We start from the raw sequence: 14,606 nt of genomic DNA, 5'->3' as shown, positions 1-14,606 counted from the left end.
CACAGAGTATGGGTCCCGTTCCTTACAGATCCTTTGCCACCGCAAACATTATAAATACCGCAAACACTGCTCTGTAAATATTAATCCCCCAACTGTGGTTCTTTATCGTCTGACCTCTCAATGACACCGTCCACGGCTCAGAACCCACATTCACCAACCCCACCTCCCTCTTTCCCCTCCACTTGTACTATTATCACGATCATCCCTCTCATCACCATTATCTCGACGTTCCCATCCATGCATACATCCTAATGTCCTTACTCATTGTACATCTCCCTGCAGTTGTTCCCTATCTCTCTTCCCTGCATACTACGACTCACACTCCCCCGCCCTCCCTACTAATTTTCAATTTTTTCCATTATTCCCATTTCTCACCATCCCCCCTTTGCCCTCCCCTCCCCCACCCATTTCACTGCTTGCGACTGACCTTCGGGGTTGGCGCCGAAAAAGGCCACTCTTCCGTCCACATCGAAGTTGAGTAAATCGGTTAAAGCGTCCACCTCAGACTCCATTAAATGACTTCATTCCTCAGAGTCGAAAAATTCTACACTCGGTTTCGGAACCGAAATCACCGACTACTTTTTCGGGACTGAAAAAGATCCAAACTTCGGAGCCGAAAAAATCCTCATACACAGAGGAACAGGGACTTTTGAGAAAATTAAAGCAAATCTCAAACCCCATGCAGGAATCCAACAAAGCTTCTGAAGAAAAGACTGAGATTGAGCCAATATTAGAGGTTATGGATGAAAGACAATCGAGAATCCATATACAGGGGTAGCAAGCTGAACATGGATGCCAGGCAGGAAGGGGCAAGATTAGCCCACAGACAAAGCAGGACAGGTCAGGTTGGCAAGAGCAGCAAGCTGATCAAGGAAGGAAGGCATGAGGGACAGGGGAAGCACACAGACAATGGAAGGCAAGCAGGAAGGGCAGCACAATTGCAGTGGAAGGTAGGCTGAATGGGTTTGCGCAGCACAATGTTCAGTGGAGGGTAGGTGGTGTAGGCAGAGGCAGCAAGCAGCCACAGAGGACAGGCAAGAGGGACAAGGAGACAATGGAGGGTAGCCCGAAGAGATTTGAGTAGCACTACAGACAGTGGAGGGTAGTGAAGAGGTGTAGGGATAGCAAGCTGATCACAGAGTGTAGTTGGGAGCAGCAAAGGCAGCAAGATGACCATCCATATACATAAGGCGACTGGACGAATCATCACTGCACCTCTTTTGAAGACTAAAAGAAAGCTGGCTTTTCAAGAGGAGTTAGACTCTGTTCAACCACCAGAAAAAGTGCAGAAACAAAAGGAGAAACCAGCACCTCTCCCTACTTCTCCTACTCACTCTCCACAGCTTTCTTTTTCACCTCACAATAGTCCACCACCATTGCCTTCTCCAACACACTCAATATATTCACATGGAGATACAGTAGACCCATGGGATCTCTATGACCCTGATCCCATTCCAGACAATGAGACAGACCTCTACCCATCTAAACTTTCTTCTCCAGAAGACACTACTGTCTACACCCAAGTAGTCTCTAGGGCAGCAGCTTATCATGGAGTGCTTATGCATTCTGAACCCCTGGAAGAAGACTTTCTTTTTAACACTCTGTCTTCCACTCACTCCAGGTATCAGTGTCTCCCAATGCTGCCTGGAATGGTTAAACAATGATGAGCAAATTTTTAATGAGCCTGTCAAAGCTAGAGTCATCACCCCTAGAATTGACAAAAAATATGTCTGCCCCTACGGAGCCAGACTATATCACACATCAGGTTCCTCCAGACTCAGTGGCTAGGAAAAGAGCAAACAGGCAGTCACCAGAAGACGCACCTCCTCCTGAAAAGGAAAGTAGGAAATTTGATGCAGCTGGCAAAAGAGTCGCCACACAAGCGGCTAACCAATTGAGAATTGTCAATTCTCAGGCTCTTCTAGCCAGTTATGACAGGGCCCATTGGGACGAGATGCAAGATCTTATACAGCACCATCAAAAGAGAGCACAACAGGTTGTAGAAGACGGACAGGCTATAAGCAATAACCAGCTAAGGTCTGCCCTCTATGCTATTGATACAGCCGCAAGGAGTGTCAATACTGCCATTACAATTAGAAGGTATGAATGGCTGTACTCCTCTGGTTTTAAACCTGAAATTCATCAGCAATACTTAATGTGCCTTTTGACAAGAAACATCTATTCGGCCCAGAAGTAGACACCACTATTGACAAACTGAGAAAAGACTCAGATACTGCGAAAGCAATGGGGGCATTATATACCACACCATATAGGGGCTCCTTTCGCAGACCCCAGTTTAGAGCAGGTTTTAAGCCACAGTCCTCTGATGCTTCTACCTCCCAGACAAAGCAGGGACAACAAACCCAATATCAAAGAGGAGGGTTTAGAGGGTCCTGTAGAGGACAATATTTCAGGAACAGAGGCAAGTTCCAAACCTCAAAGCAATCCACTATACCACCCAAGCAGTGACTTCTTCCCACCCCTCCACTCCACACTTCTCCTATGGGGGAAAGACTACAGCAATTCCACTCTCATTGGCAAAATATCACCACAGACAATTGGGTATTATCAATTATCCGCAATGGCTATTGCCTAGAATTAATCTCCACCCCTCCAAACATTCCACCATGATACCACAAATTGTTCCCAGAACACAACGTCCTGTTGCAACAAGAGATACAATCTCTACTATTAGAACAATCAATAGAATTGGTTTCACATTCTCACGAAGGAACAGGAGTATACTCACTATACTTCCTCATCCCCAAAAAAGACTGCACCCTCAGGCCCATCTTGGACCTCAGGCCTTTCAATCTATACATTGTCAGAGCATTTTCACATGGTAACTATCCATGATGTCATGCCACTACTACAAAAACAAGATTACATGACTGACTTAGACCTCAAAGATGCGTATTTCCACATACCCATCCATTCATCTCACAGAAAATACCTCAGGTTCGTCATAGCAGGAAAACATTACCAGTTTAAAGTGTTACCATTTGGCATAACAACAGCTCCAAGAGTGTTCACAAAATGTGTAGCAGTAGTAGCAGCCTATTTAAGAAGACAACACATACATGTCTTTCCATATCTAGACGATTGCCTAATAAAATCAAGCAATTTTACACAATGCCAACAACACACTCATTATGTGATCAAAACCTTGCATATGCCAGGGTTCACTCTCAATTACCAAAAATCACAACTTCAACCAACACACGTACAACCTTACCTAGGTGCTTTCCGAAATACAAAAAAAAAAAACTAGTTTATCCAAATACACAAAGGATACAAGCTTTACAAACTCTCATACCACACATACAGCCAAATCAACAATATACTGTAAGATTTATCATGAAGATTCTTGAAATGATGGCATCTTGCATAGCCATAGTTCCACTTGCAAGACTAAACATGAGGCCCTTACAACAGTGCCTCTCAACAGTGGCCTCAGGCACAAGGTCAACTTCAAGATCTAGTGTTGATAGACTACCATACACATATGTCCCTTCAATGCTGGAATCACAGCAATCTAATGAGAGGAGGAGTCACTCGATCCCGTGACTCCGAAAAGACTTCTTCGAAGAAAAACAACTTGTAACACTCCAAGCCCAACACTAGATGTCGGAAGAGATATGCATAGCATGTGCATCTGCAGCTACACATGCCATCGAACTATATATATATATATATATATATATATATATATATATATATATATATATATATATTGCTTAAAAAACCCAAAGATTATAGGGATATTAAAGTTAGGCTCACACTTTAAACGTCTTAGCCCAATACTGTTGCAGATGGCCAAAACTGGATCATGCAAAGCTAAAGACCTTACACTGAAGGGGAGGGTTGTTAGCTGTAGGGTCAGCACTAAATCCCCCTCTCTGAACAGGGGTTGGCTGCAGACCCTGCAGCCAACCCTCACAGGTGGCCTAACCTCCTCTGTGCATAGCTGAAGGCTACAAGCAGCAGGGGGGTTGGCCTCAGGGCCTGGTCACTGGTCAGGCCCTGCACCCAACTACACCACAGGCGACTGACCCCTTTCTGCACGCTGGGTTGACCACAGGACCTAGCCCCTAGCCAGGCCCTTCACACAATCCTCCTCAGACACCCATTTCTCATTCACCACTAACCTCTATTTCTTTTACTATTTTTTTATGTGTACGACAGTACCCACCACTCAAGCTTCAGCCCCTTCATACTGGGGTACCATGAAAGCTTCCCCAAAGAAGCTTGATGGTGCTGTAGAATCATGGGGGGTGAGGCTTGAGCGAAGCCTCCAGGGGAGTAACGCAGCACATCACAAGAGGGCTGCGCTCGTTCCCACTGCAGTACTGTAGTACTTACAGCATGACATTTTTTTTTTCAATGTTTTTGATTGCTAGGGGTGTCCCTCTGAATGCAACATAGGCCAGGGTATCTTTAACATGCCCCCTTCTGCTACTTGTTTAAAAAAAATCCGAATCCCGGAGCCCTGTAATTGTTGACAGAACATTTTTCTCTGGGTTGCGGCCACCAAACAGATCGCTCTGTATCACAGGATTATTATAGGTCCCATGGCACCAAAATGACCAACAAGAGAAAAAGGACCCCAAGTTTTTTTTTTGGTATGGTACTGATGGAATCCCTTACGTATCAAATGTCCAGCTATACCTTAATCCGCCCAGGGGACCACTTCCCCTGGATCAAATTCTAATAAGAAGTGGATGGGGCCGCGTGGCCTCCTCCCAGAGCCCTAAAAGGCCATGGGAACTTCTCTACCACCAGGACTAAATAAAATTAAACAAGGAAAGGGGGAGTGCATTTCCCTTCTCTGATCCTCACCAAGTCCCAGGGACCCATCGCCTGGGGCCAAAAACAATTAAAGGTGTGAGCAATAAGTGTTCTATTTTCCCTAACTGCAGGCGTGCGGGCAGGGAAAGAAAACTATGCCAATGGTCATTTAAAATGACAAGTTTGACAAACTGCTCTAGAATCTGACAAGGTTACAACCTTGGTCATATTGATGCCACTGGGTCCTCTTGATCTTCTGCAACCTACAAAGAAGTATCTTTTTATCCACGAAAACATAGCTGTAATGGATTAAGTCCCAGAAAACCCTTTATGGCAAGAGTTATGTGGGCTTCACACAACTACTATAGGTCCACATAGTCTATTCAGGAGCTCCATAGTTACCTGAGTAGTCTCAAATTAGTCAAAACCTCTCTATTGTACTTTATATTCTGAGCCACTAAGAACAGAGCTATCTGGGAGGCTTATTATTTACTAGAAAAATGAAAAGCAGGCTGTCTATAGGACACCACGGTCCATTACGTTTTACCATTAGATTCTGACTCAGATTAAGAGTGATGGAGGCAGAAAAGGGAAGACGAACACAAAAAATAGGAAAACAGTGATGAAAAAATCTGCAAGAGTGAGATAAAAAGAAAGGATGCATGACTGAGGTGGAATCGAAAGTAGACAGTCTTGGTGTATGGCGACTACGACATTCAGCAGTACCGGCCACAAGCTACTAAGAAAACATTGGGCCCCCAACCTTATCTGTTTCAGTACTGACTGGACTCACAACTTCCTTGAAAACCAGTAAAGATATTGTCTGGCTTCTGAAATTCAATAATTTTCTTTGATTTCCTTTATTAGTCAGATTGCCTGATTTTGTACAGTCATGGTTTATGCTACAGCTGCCTTCAGTAAATGTAATGTAATGTCCTAATGTAGTTTAATGGTTTTTAGTTGTATTATTCTACACAGGCAGCTCTGTTATACCAGCTTCTTAGCTCAGATGACTGCACAAACTATCTTCTTTAAGATATTTTTTAAAGTACACTGCTATAGTTGATGCTAGCCTTATTTTTTCAATGATCTATTACCTACACCAAACCTCAATTAAAAGTCCCTTGCACAAGCTAAATCTTCTTGTCCATGTAATATAACAACTTTAAGTGGTTACAACCTTCAGCATGTGTGCGGTGGGTGCAGTGCACAGACTTTAGCAGACAATGAATAATGTGACAATTTAATGACTCGGAGGGTTTTGCTTACCATGCTGTGTGAAGAGGTCGCTATGCACGATTTCGATTAAGCATTGGAGCTTCTGTCGCATCAGTTGGCCCACTGGAACATTTAGGATGAAGTCCGTGAAGAGTTTGCTGTGAAAATCAAATTATATAAATGGAATTCATCAGTTCTACCATCTAAGCATGAAACAATAGTCAAAATACAAATAATACAATTTAGGCATCATCACAACCATGATACCTTAAAAACTTCCCAAAGCTTCACTTTTTGTAGAGCAATAAGTTTTGTTGCTCTGTATTTACAAATTTGAGGGAGAAACAAAAGTATGTTTTTATACAGATCATAATACACACATGATATAAAACTGAGGGCCTAATTTAAGTTTTAGTAGACAGGTCACTTCGTCACAACGGTGACCGATTTACCTTCCACCGAAATAGAAATCCAATAAGGAATATTAGGATTTATATTTCGACAAACTGGATATCCTTTACCGTTTTGACAGAGTAACCCGTCTGCCGAGATCTAAATCAGGCTCCAAGTATTTGTTAAGCTTTTTAAAAAAGAGTTACATTGTAGCACAACACGTTCAAACACCAGGGACAGAACATAAATGTTAAGGCTTGGGGTCGGGGTGAGAACAGAGTAGAAGAAGAGGTTGTGACTGTTAGTGGAGGCAACACCAGAAGCAATCACAGCAATTCAGTTTATGTGTGTTTACAACACACGTATGCACTATTTCAGTCATAGGTAGATACATAGATGTTCTCAGAATTGCATAATCGTTGGCCCAGGGTGAAAAATACCCAGTTCCATAAAATCACCAAAAGACAGAGTTTCTCAAAAAAGTTTAGAAACCATAACACTTGCATGATTAAGTCTTTGGTTGAATCTATGCAAAAATATAGCATACCATTGCAACTGTTTGAATATGTATTGTTCCGCCTATAACTGGTGCTTCAACTCTCATATTTAGATAATTTATGTGACATCTATAAAGTATTTCCATAATTGAGAGGAAATTAAGTATTGCTAACGATTATAGCTTTCCACTTGACTCTAAATTCCTATTTATAAATGAACTTTCCTTTTACCATTAAGGATTGTAAAAGCATATTAATGAAAATGAATTCTGACACAAACAAGACACTTTTTAAGAAAACACACGGAAAGTAAGCACAAATTATTTGGATCAACCAGCTGCTCAATTTTGCCTACAACTCTGCCTAGCTGACTATCATTCCAGAATAACAATATATTTGCCCACTTTATTGAGCACCTTTTGATTTGAAAGACTAAATATTAAACAGTAAAGTATGGTGCACAAATGGTTTGAAAAACCATTCCATTTCATACAAACCAAACTAAGCATGTGTTATAGAAATACATAATTCCAACGTGCATTATGTTACGCCAGTGCCATTTAGCACACTGGCAAACCCATTCTATTCTGACTCCAGCTCATAAATCGTGATCACTGTAGAGCTGAACCAATACGAATCTTTTCGGTTCGATCTTCTCCTCGCTAGACTAGATATGTTTGCTCTGTATCTAAGCCTCATCAATAAGCAAACATACCATTTAATATAATCAATCGCCTTAGTTAAATCAAAACTCTATTTTTGAACAGTTAGCAAAACAAGCATCTCAATCAGTTGTCCTTTTTTATGTTTCAAAACCTCCCACTGTGGCAGGAAAGTTAGTAAGTTTCTTTGTGTGCTGGACGACTGAATCCAAATACTGCACATATCTCCCATCGAATCTCCCCCAACAAAAGCAATCCCTGGTGACTAAAGCACAGATCTCTGCTCAATCCCTTGGAAAACCAACCCATGTGCTACAACTCCATATTCAGAAGACCTAGCTTATATGTTCCTGTCTAAGGAAGACTGACAGAAGTTACTACATTTTGTGGAAAACTAGAAATCTGCCACAAATACACAGGTATGTCAATGTGTGGCTCTCATTCTCTCTGTAGCATAGGAAGCCAGCTGCATCTCGCCCAAGACGCCCAAATAGCTTGAAATCGGTCTGGGTTCCATAGGTTTCCCATTTAGATGGGGCACAGCCTGCAGGGCCGGACTGGGGAACCTAAAGCTGCCCTGGCAAAATGCACAAACCAGCCCACTTCTCTCATTCCCTTGCGCAATATCTCTCTTTACATTCGTTCTGTCTCTCTTCTCCATCTCTGATCACTTTTCCTCTGCTATCTATCCCCTTCCTCCCTCTCTTAAAGACTCCCCGAGCCTGATGCAATTAACCTCGGAGAGTTCAGGAAAGTGACAGAGGCACCAGGAGCGCCCCGGGCTTTTTCAAGCCGGATTCCAAGGGCTCCAGACTACCTGGTAAATGCCTGGTAGAATAAAGCCCCATCTAGTCAGGAAAGCCTGGTAGTCCAGACTGGACTGTTCGTCTCGGCAGAGGAGACATACTGATTTCCATGAGGGTAGTTTTTGTCATAAGCGTTTCTACATTTCACTAGCGGGGATCATTGTCAAGAACTAGATCTGCATGATTAGTTCAGAGTTGAGGAGTGAGGACACATGGCTGTTAAGGATTTACAAATCAAAAGCAATTGGGCCTTCCAGATTTAAAAATAAGCAATTCAAGATTTTGTTTCTGGATGAAATAATTAGTGTCATATTCAAGACAGGCAGGGAATGAATACTATTAATTTGACTACACAATATGACCTGAAAGGCTGTGCTAAATGCCGGTTTGACACGGACTATTACAACTATGCAACAATCTTTCGGATTAACACTACAACACCACATAAATTAATGCATGGACAAAGCAAACATGATTACAATCAGAAATTCTCAGAAAAATGCATGACATCTTTTAAAACATAAAGGATTAAGCATTACATATGTGTAGGGCTTAGTAATATAACAAAGTAATTTAGTACTAGAGTGCTCCTGCAATATATCATTTTTTATCAATTTACACTTCTAGGTCCTGCATGAAACAACAACTCTACCTATTCAATGACATGTAGACCAAATGCAGGGGGGGTGGTCAATGACAATGTGATAGGTGGGCAATGACACAGAAGGTTCAGACTGGAAGCCACCAGCACTGGGGCAGGGATTCTCAACTATGAACATTAGCAATTTAACATTTTCAAGTAATACAGTTGAAGGCTGCATTAGAGATATCTAGAGCTCTCCATACGTGATGTGAGACACCATAGTGAAAAACAGACCTCTGGGGAAGAACATTTGGAACAGGATGAAGGACAATTTGTCAAAAGCAAAGAAACTTACTAACCCAAGACATTTCTGAAAACTAGAAACACAAGGAAAAACACAACTCATTTGTTTTCTGTGACAGAAAACTCAAGAACTTCAAGACAGATTGCAAAAATGGTATCTAGCATATGCGGGTGGTTCTATTGCCTGGGACAGGAATAAGGCAAAATTGTGATTATGTCAAAAGCAAATTGACACTATGGTGACTTCACACATCACATATTTGGACTCTTCCTGTCAGTTATAATAGAACAGATTAGATGACTTTACTTATTGTGTGGGTACACTGAATGGTGACAGGTTTGCTGTTGCTCAAACATTCTGGGTATTTCCAATGCAGAAATTTGAAGGAATCCTTTTTTTTTCTTTTTAATCAATGTTTAACCTGGGAATTCTGTTTAAGAATGTGTTCTTGTGCGCTAGAGAGGAGGAAGACCCTTTTTGAATTTTTTATTAAGTAAAAATGTATCTGGGCTCCTCCCTGGAGTGCAAATGTAGGTGTCCGCACCCCAGCAAGTAGCCAGACTCGATTTGCATTTTTTCTGGCATTAAGAAAAAAACTGCATCTGGGATTCTCCTTGGGACAAATATATATATATATGTGTGTGTCTGTACTTCTGGAAGGTGCCAGGTGCTGTTTGGTCTTTTTTTTTTGAGGATGAGAAAAAAAATCCAGAATGCATATCGCTTCCTGAAAGGGTGGGGGTGTGTGTGTGTTGTACTTAGCGATGCCACATGCTTATTACTGAGGCAGCCCACAAATGAGCACTAAGATGCCTCATTCAGGAGTTTGCTAGTGCCCAAAATGGTTCGGGCACTGGCACATTCCTTCCCCCACCCTAGGCCACAAACGAGTATTGTCCCCCACTGTAAACAGCAGCTGGCGGGCAGGAAGGCGTATCTACCATTGATATATACAGGACTTAAGGATGCCCTGTGGACACCATTTTATGAGATACTCACTGGAAAAAGCAAAGGTCAAAGTGGCTTTTTAGTTATGTGTTGAAATGAGATAAGAACTAATGTTTAAAAAGTAACAAACCCCTATAATTAGCCAGTTATAATTTAATGAACTAACTAGAACTTGCACCGTCAGCAGGCACTGCTAATGCCCTCATATTTCACATCACTCATGACATGTTACATCACATCATTGATGACATGACTAATGACACCCCAAATGACTTCAGCTGTCACCCAATTACAGTGTTATATTTATTCTCACACCCCTCCCCTTGTGCAACACACAGTAACTGTTTGGGAGGTTGCAGGCAACTTGAAACACAAGGATTCTGCATGGTGTGTCAAAAGATGTATAACTATGTAACAGATGCCTGGAGAAACGTCATTGGTTTAATGTGTAAAGAAAATCAGAATCAAAAGTTTGTGCTGCATATTATCCGAGGGCGGAAATGCACTGACCAAGAATTAGGAACATTAGGACTCCTTAAAAAGTTTTATTCAGGTATCATCCTTAATATCTGGAAATGGCTGGAGTCTTGGACTTTCATAAAGGGACACTTCTGGAATATCATGGTGCTAGACTCAAGGCTCTCCCTCTCCAATGCAAGCTTCACATCCTTGCTAAAGACGGACTTATTTGGACAACCATTATTGTATAATGGCATTCTCCAGTAGTTCCTTACTCATGGATATCCATTGCTCATCAATGTAAGTTTAAAAGAGAATGGTACTCATCTAACCAAGGACCTGCCTAATTCATGCTATAAAATATCTTCAGTGTAATCACCAGCACCTGTCAATCATCCAATGCACCGGTATAAAATTCCTTTCAGAGTTGTACTAAGACAAATGGTCAGATAGCGTTGTTTTCATAAGGAAAGAGATTTATTTGTAGCCCAAAATGATAATGTTACTTACCCAGTAAGCATCTGTCATGGCATGTAGTGCTGTAGATTCATATGCCCTGCACACTCCTGCAATCTAGTGTTGGGGCAAGAGTTTTGCTAGTTATTTTTCTTCAAAGAAGCATTTTTCCAGAGTCACAAGATCAAGTGACTCCTCTTTCTCGGTGATACTGCGCATGGGCATTGACTTCTTTGTTAGATTGTTTTCCCGCAAGCGTGTCAGAAAAGATGTGTAGAGGAAGTATAGGGAAGGAGATGTCCATGCAAATACAAACATCTGTACAAGTACATACAAATATAAAGTACCTGGAACAGTCACAGGCGTCCGGGGAGAGGGAGGGTGCATGTGAATCTAAAGCTCTACATGCCACAACACGCGCTTACTGGGTAAGTAACATTTTCCGTTCAATGGCATGTGTGGCTGTAGATACACATGCTCTAAATGTACTGTAAAGTTATCCCTCCATAAAAGTGGTTGCGAGCCTGTGTGAGTTGCAGTTGACTGGAAAAGTACTAGTAGCACAAATTGATCTACATGCTTGCTGATGTGGTAGTATATCCACACAGTAATGCTTTGTAAATATATGTGGTGTCGACCATGCAGCTGCCTTACAAATGTCAGCTATAGGTATGTTTCCAAGGAAAGCCATGGTGGCTTCTTTTTTCTTAGTAGAAAGTGCTGAAGGAGTAACCGGTCTCTTTGCTTTTGCATAGCGAGTTTGTATACACTTTACTATCCACCTAGTTATGGTGTTTTTGGATATTAAACTGCCTTTGTAAGATAGTGAAAAAGCTACAAAGAGCTGTTTGGTTTTCCTGAAGTCTTCAGTTCTGTCAATGTGAAACATAAGTGCTCGTTTAACATTTAAAGTGTGTAAACCTCTTTCCACAACTGAGTCAGGCTGCGGAAAGAAGACTCATAGTTCAATGGATTGGTTGATATGGAATTGGAAAACCACTTTAGGAAGGACCACCTTGTCTCTATGGATCTAATAGCCACTACAAATGCCACTTTCCAAGAAAGATACTGAAGAGGACATGAATGAAGTGGTTCAAAAGGATGGCCCATGAGCGTGGTAAGCAAAAATATTGAGGTTCCAGGATGGTGCAGGGGGCCCTCTGGGTGGAATAACCCTTTTAAGGCCTTCTGTGAAAGGTTTGATGACTGGAATTCTAAACAAGAAAGTATGTTGTCTGTTTTGCAGATATGCAGCTATAGCTGCAAGATGTAAACAAATGGAAGTGTAAGCTAAATTTGCTTTCTGTAAATGGAGGAAATAAACAACGTCTTGGACAGTAGCTGTAATGGGATTAATACTTCTGGGTTGGCGGTAGCATTCAAAACATTTCCATTTTGCAGCATAAGATGCTCTAGTTGTGTGTCTATGAGCTTCCCTGAGAATGTCAATGCATTCCGCAGGCAATCCTAAGTTACCAAATTCTATGACTTCAGAAGCCATATTGCAAGGCTGAGCTACTTGAGATCTGGATGCCTGATCTGTCCTTGATTCTGAGTGTGAAGGTCCGGCCTATTAGGGAGCTTCTTGTGGGGAACTATAAGAAGGTCCAGAAGTGTGGTGAACCATGGCTGACATGCCAAGTGAGAGCTACAAGGATCACTGTGAAAGATATCTGCCTGATCCTCCGAAACAAAAATGGAATGAGAGGGAGAGTTTGAAAAGCGTAAGCAAATATCCCTGACCAGTTGATTCATAGATCAATACCCTTAGATAGTTGCTGTGAGTACCTGGAGGCGAAGCTTGGGCATTTTGTGTTTTCTGCTGTGAGGTCTATCTGAGAAGTGCCCCATTTTAGGAACTATGTTTGAAGGACTTGTGGATGGAGTTCCCGTTCGTGGACTTGTTGCTGCATCCTACTGAGCATGCCTACAAAGTTGTTGTCCATTCCTGGGTGATACTCTGCCACCAGGTGAATGTGGTGGTGGAGAGCCGATTTCCATATTGTCTGAGAGAGTTGTGACAATTGGGTACAGCTGCGTTCCACCCTTGTTTCTGTGGGTAGTACAAGATTATCATGTTGTCCAAGTGGACTAAGACAACCTAGTGAGACTGGTGATGAAGAAATGCTTTCAGGGATAGAAAGGTTACCTGAAGCTTGAGGTAACAGATATGGAAGGATTGGTGGCTGAGATCCCACAGGCCCTGTACAGTGAGTTTTTAAAGGTGAGATCCCCAACCTGTTAGTGATGCATCTATGGTCAGAATGACCTGAGGCATAGGATCCAAAAAGGCCGCCCTTTTAACAGGTTGGTGATGTTCCACCATTGCAGAGAGCAGTGAGAATGGTGGCCTAGCAGCACTAGATCCTACACGTGACACTGTGACTGAGACCACTGATGAGACAAACACTGCTGTAGGGGACGCATGCCAAGTCTGTCATGGGGAGTTATGGCAATGCAGGATGCCATCATCCCTAAAAAGCACCTAATAGTCCTGTATATGTGTGATTCTCTTGACACTAGGGGAGCAGAACCTGAAAACTCTGAATGCTTGCTGGGTTGAGGTATGCTTACCCCAACTCTGCATTGAGAACCGCTCCTAAAGAGGGCTGTATCTGAAGAGGTCGTAGATGGGATTTGGCAAAGTTGATTGTGAATCTCTGTGAGTGAAGCAGGTCCACTGTTATCTGAGTGTAATATTGGCACTTTGGTAGTATGTTGGCTTTGAGGAGCCTGTTGTCTAGGTAAGGGAACCCATGTATGTTTTGTCTTCTGATATGTGCAGGGACTACTGCTAAGCATTTTGTGACGACTCTGGGAGCAGTCATTACTCTGAAAGGCAGGACTATAAACTGCCAATGTTTGCCTCCAACCATGAATCTTAGGTATTTTTCATGTGCAGGGTGGACGGGGATATTGAAGTAGGCGTCTCTTAGATCTAGGGCTGTCATAAAGTTGCCTTGTTGTAGAAGCAGAATAACGTCTTGAAGAGTAACCATATGAAAGTGTTATGAGAGAATGTAGTGGTTTAAGGTTCTGAGGTCCACAATGGGACTGAGAGAGACATCTTTTTGGGGAATGAGAAATTATAGGGAGCACACTCCTGGTCCCTGTTGTGACGAGACAGGCTTCATGGCCCCTTTAAAGAGAAGGGTCTTGTTTGCGAAGTGTGAGATGCTCGTAGGACAGTCTGTAAGTGCAAGGGGGAATGATTGGAGGAGTGGTAATGAGCTCCAGACAGTAACCATGTTGGATAATGTAAAGGACCCATTGGTCTGTAGTGATGTTGAACCCTTCTGTATAAAAAATGTCAAGCCGTCCCTGACAGGTGTGGGGGGAGGCTTAGGTAGTCACTGTTTTGCTGTGGAGGTAGAGCCTCGGGTAGCAGTTCTCTTTCCTCTGCCTCAGTTGTCATTGCCTCTATAGGCTCCCCTGAAAAAAAAAAAACTAGAATATGAGGCTGAAGGGTATCTGGAGTGGGAGGTAGAGGCC

The 14,606-nt window shown here is 42.4% G+C and overlaps 1 protein-coding gene across 1 annotated transcript in view; it reads right to left on the bottom strand.

Moving 5' to 3' along the window:
- Positions 1-14,606, bottom strand: part of DOCK1 (dedicator of cytokinesis 1) — a 1,072,828-nt gene that overhangs the window by 702,683 nt on the left and 355,539 nt on the right. The window contains exon 25 of the mRNA XM_069239713.1: positions 6,058-6,164. Coding sequence (XP_069095814.1) covers positions 6,058-6,164 — 107 coding nt within the window. The remainder of the gene's footprint in view (positions 1-6,057; positions 6,165-14,606) is intronic.

The sequence above is a fragment of the Pleurodeles waltl genome, chromosome 6 (genome assembly GCF_031143425.1).
Source record: "Pleurodeles waltl isolate 20211129_DDA chromosome 6, aPleWal1.hap1.20221129, whole genome shotgun sequence".
Taxonomy (NCBI): Eukaryota; Metazoa; Chordata; class Amphibia; order Caudata; family Salamandridae; genus Pleurodeles; species Pleurodeles waltl.
The sequence above is the reverse complement of the archived record's forward strand: the minus strand, read 5'-3'. Positions and strand labels throughout refer to the sequence as shown.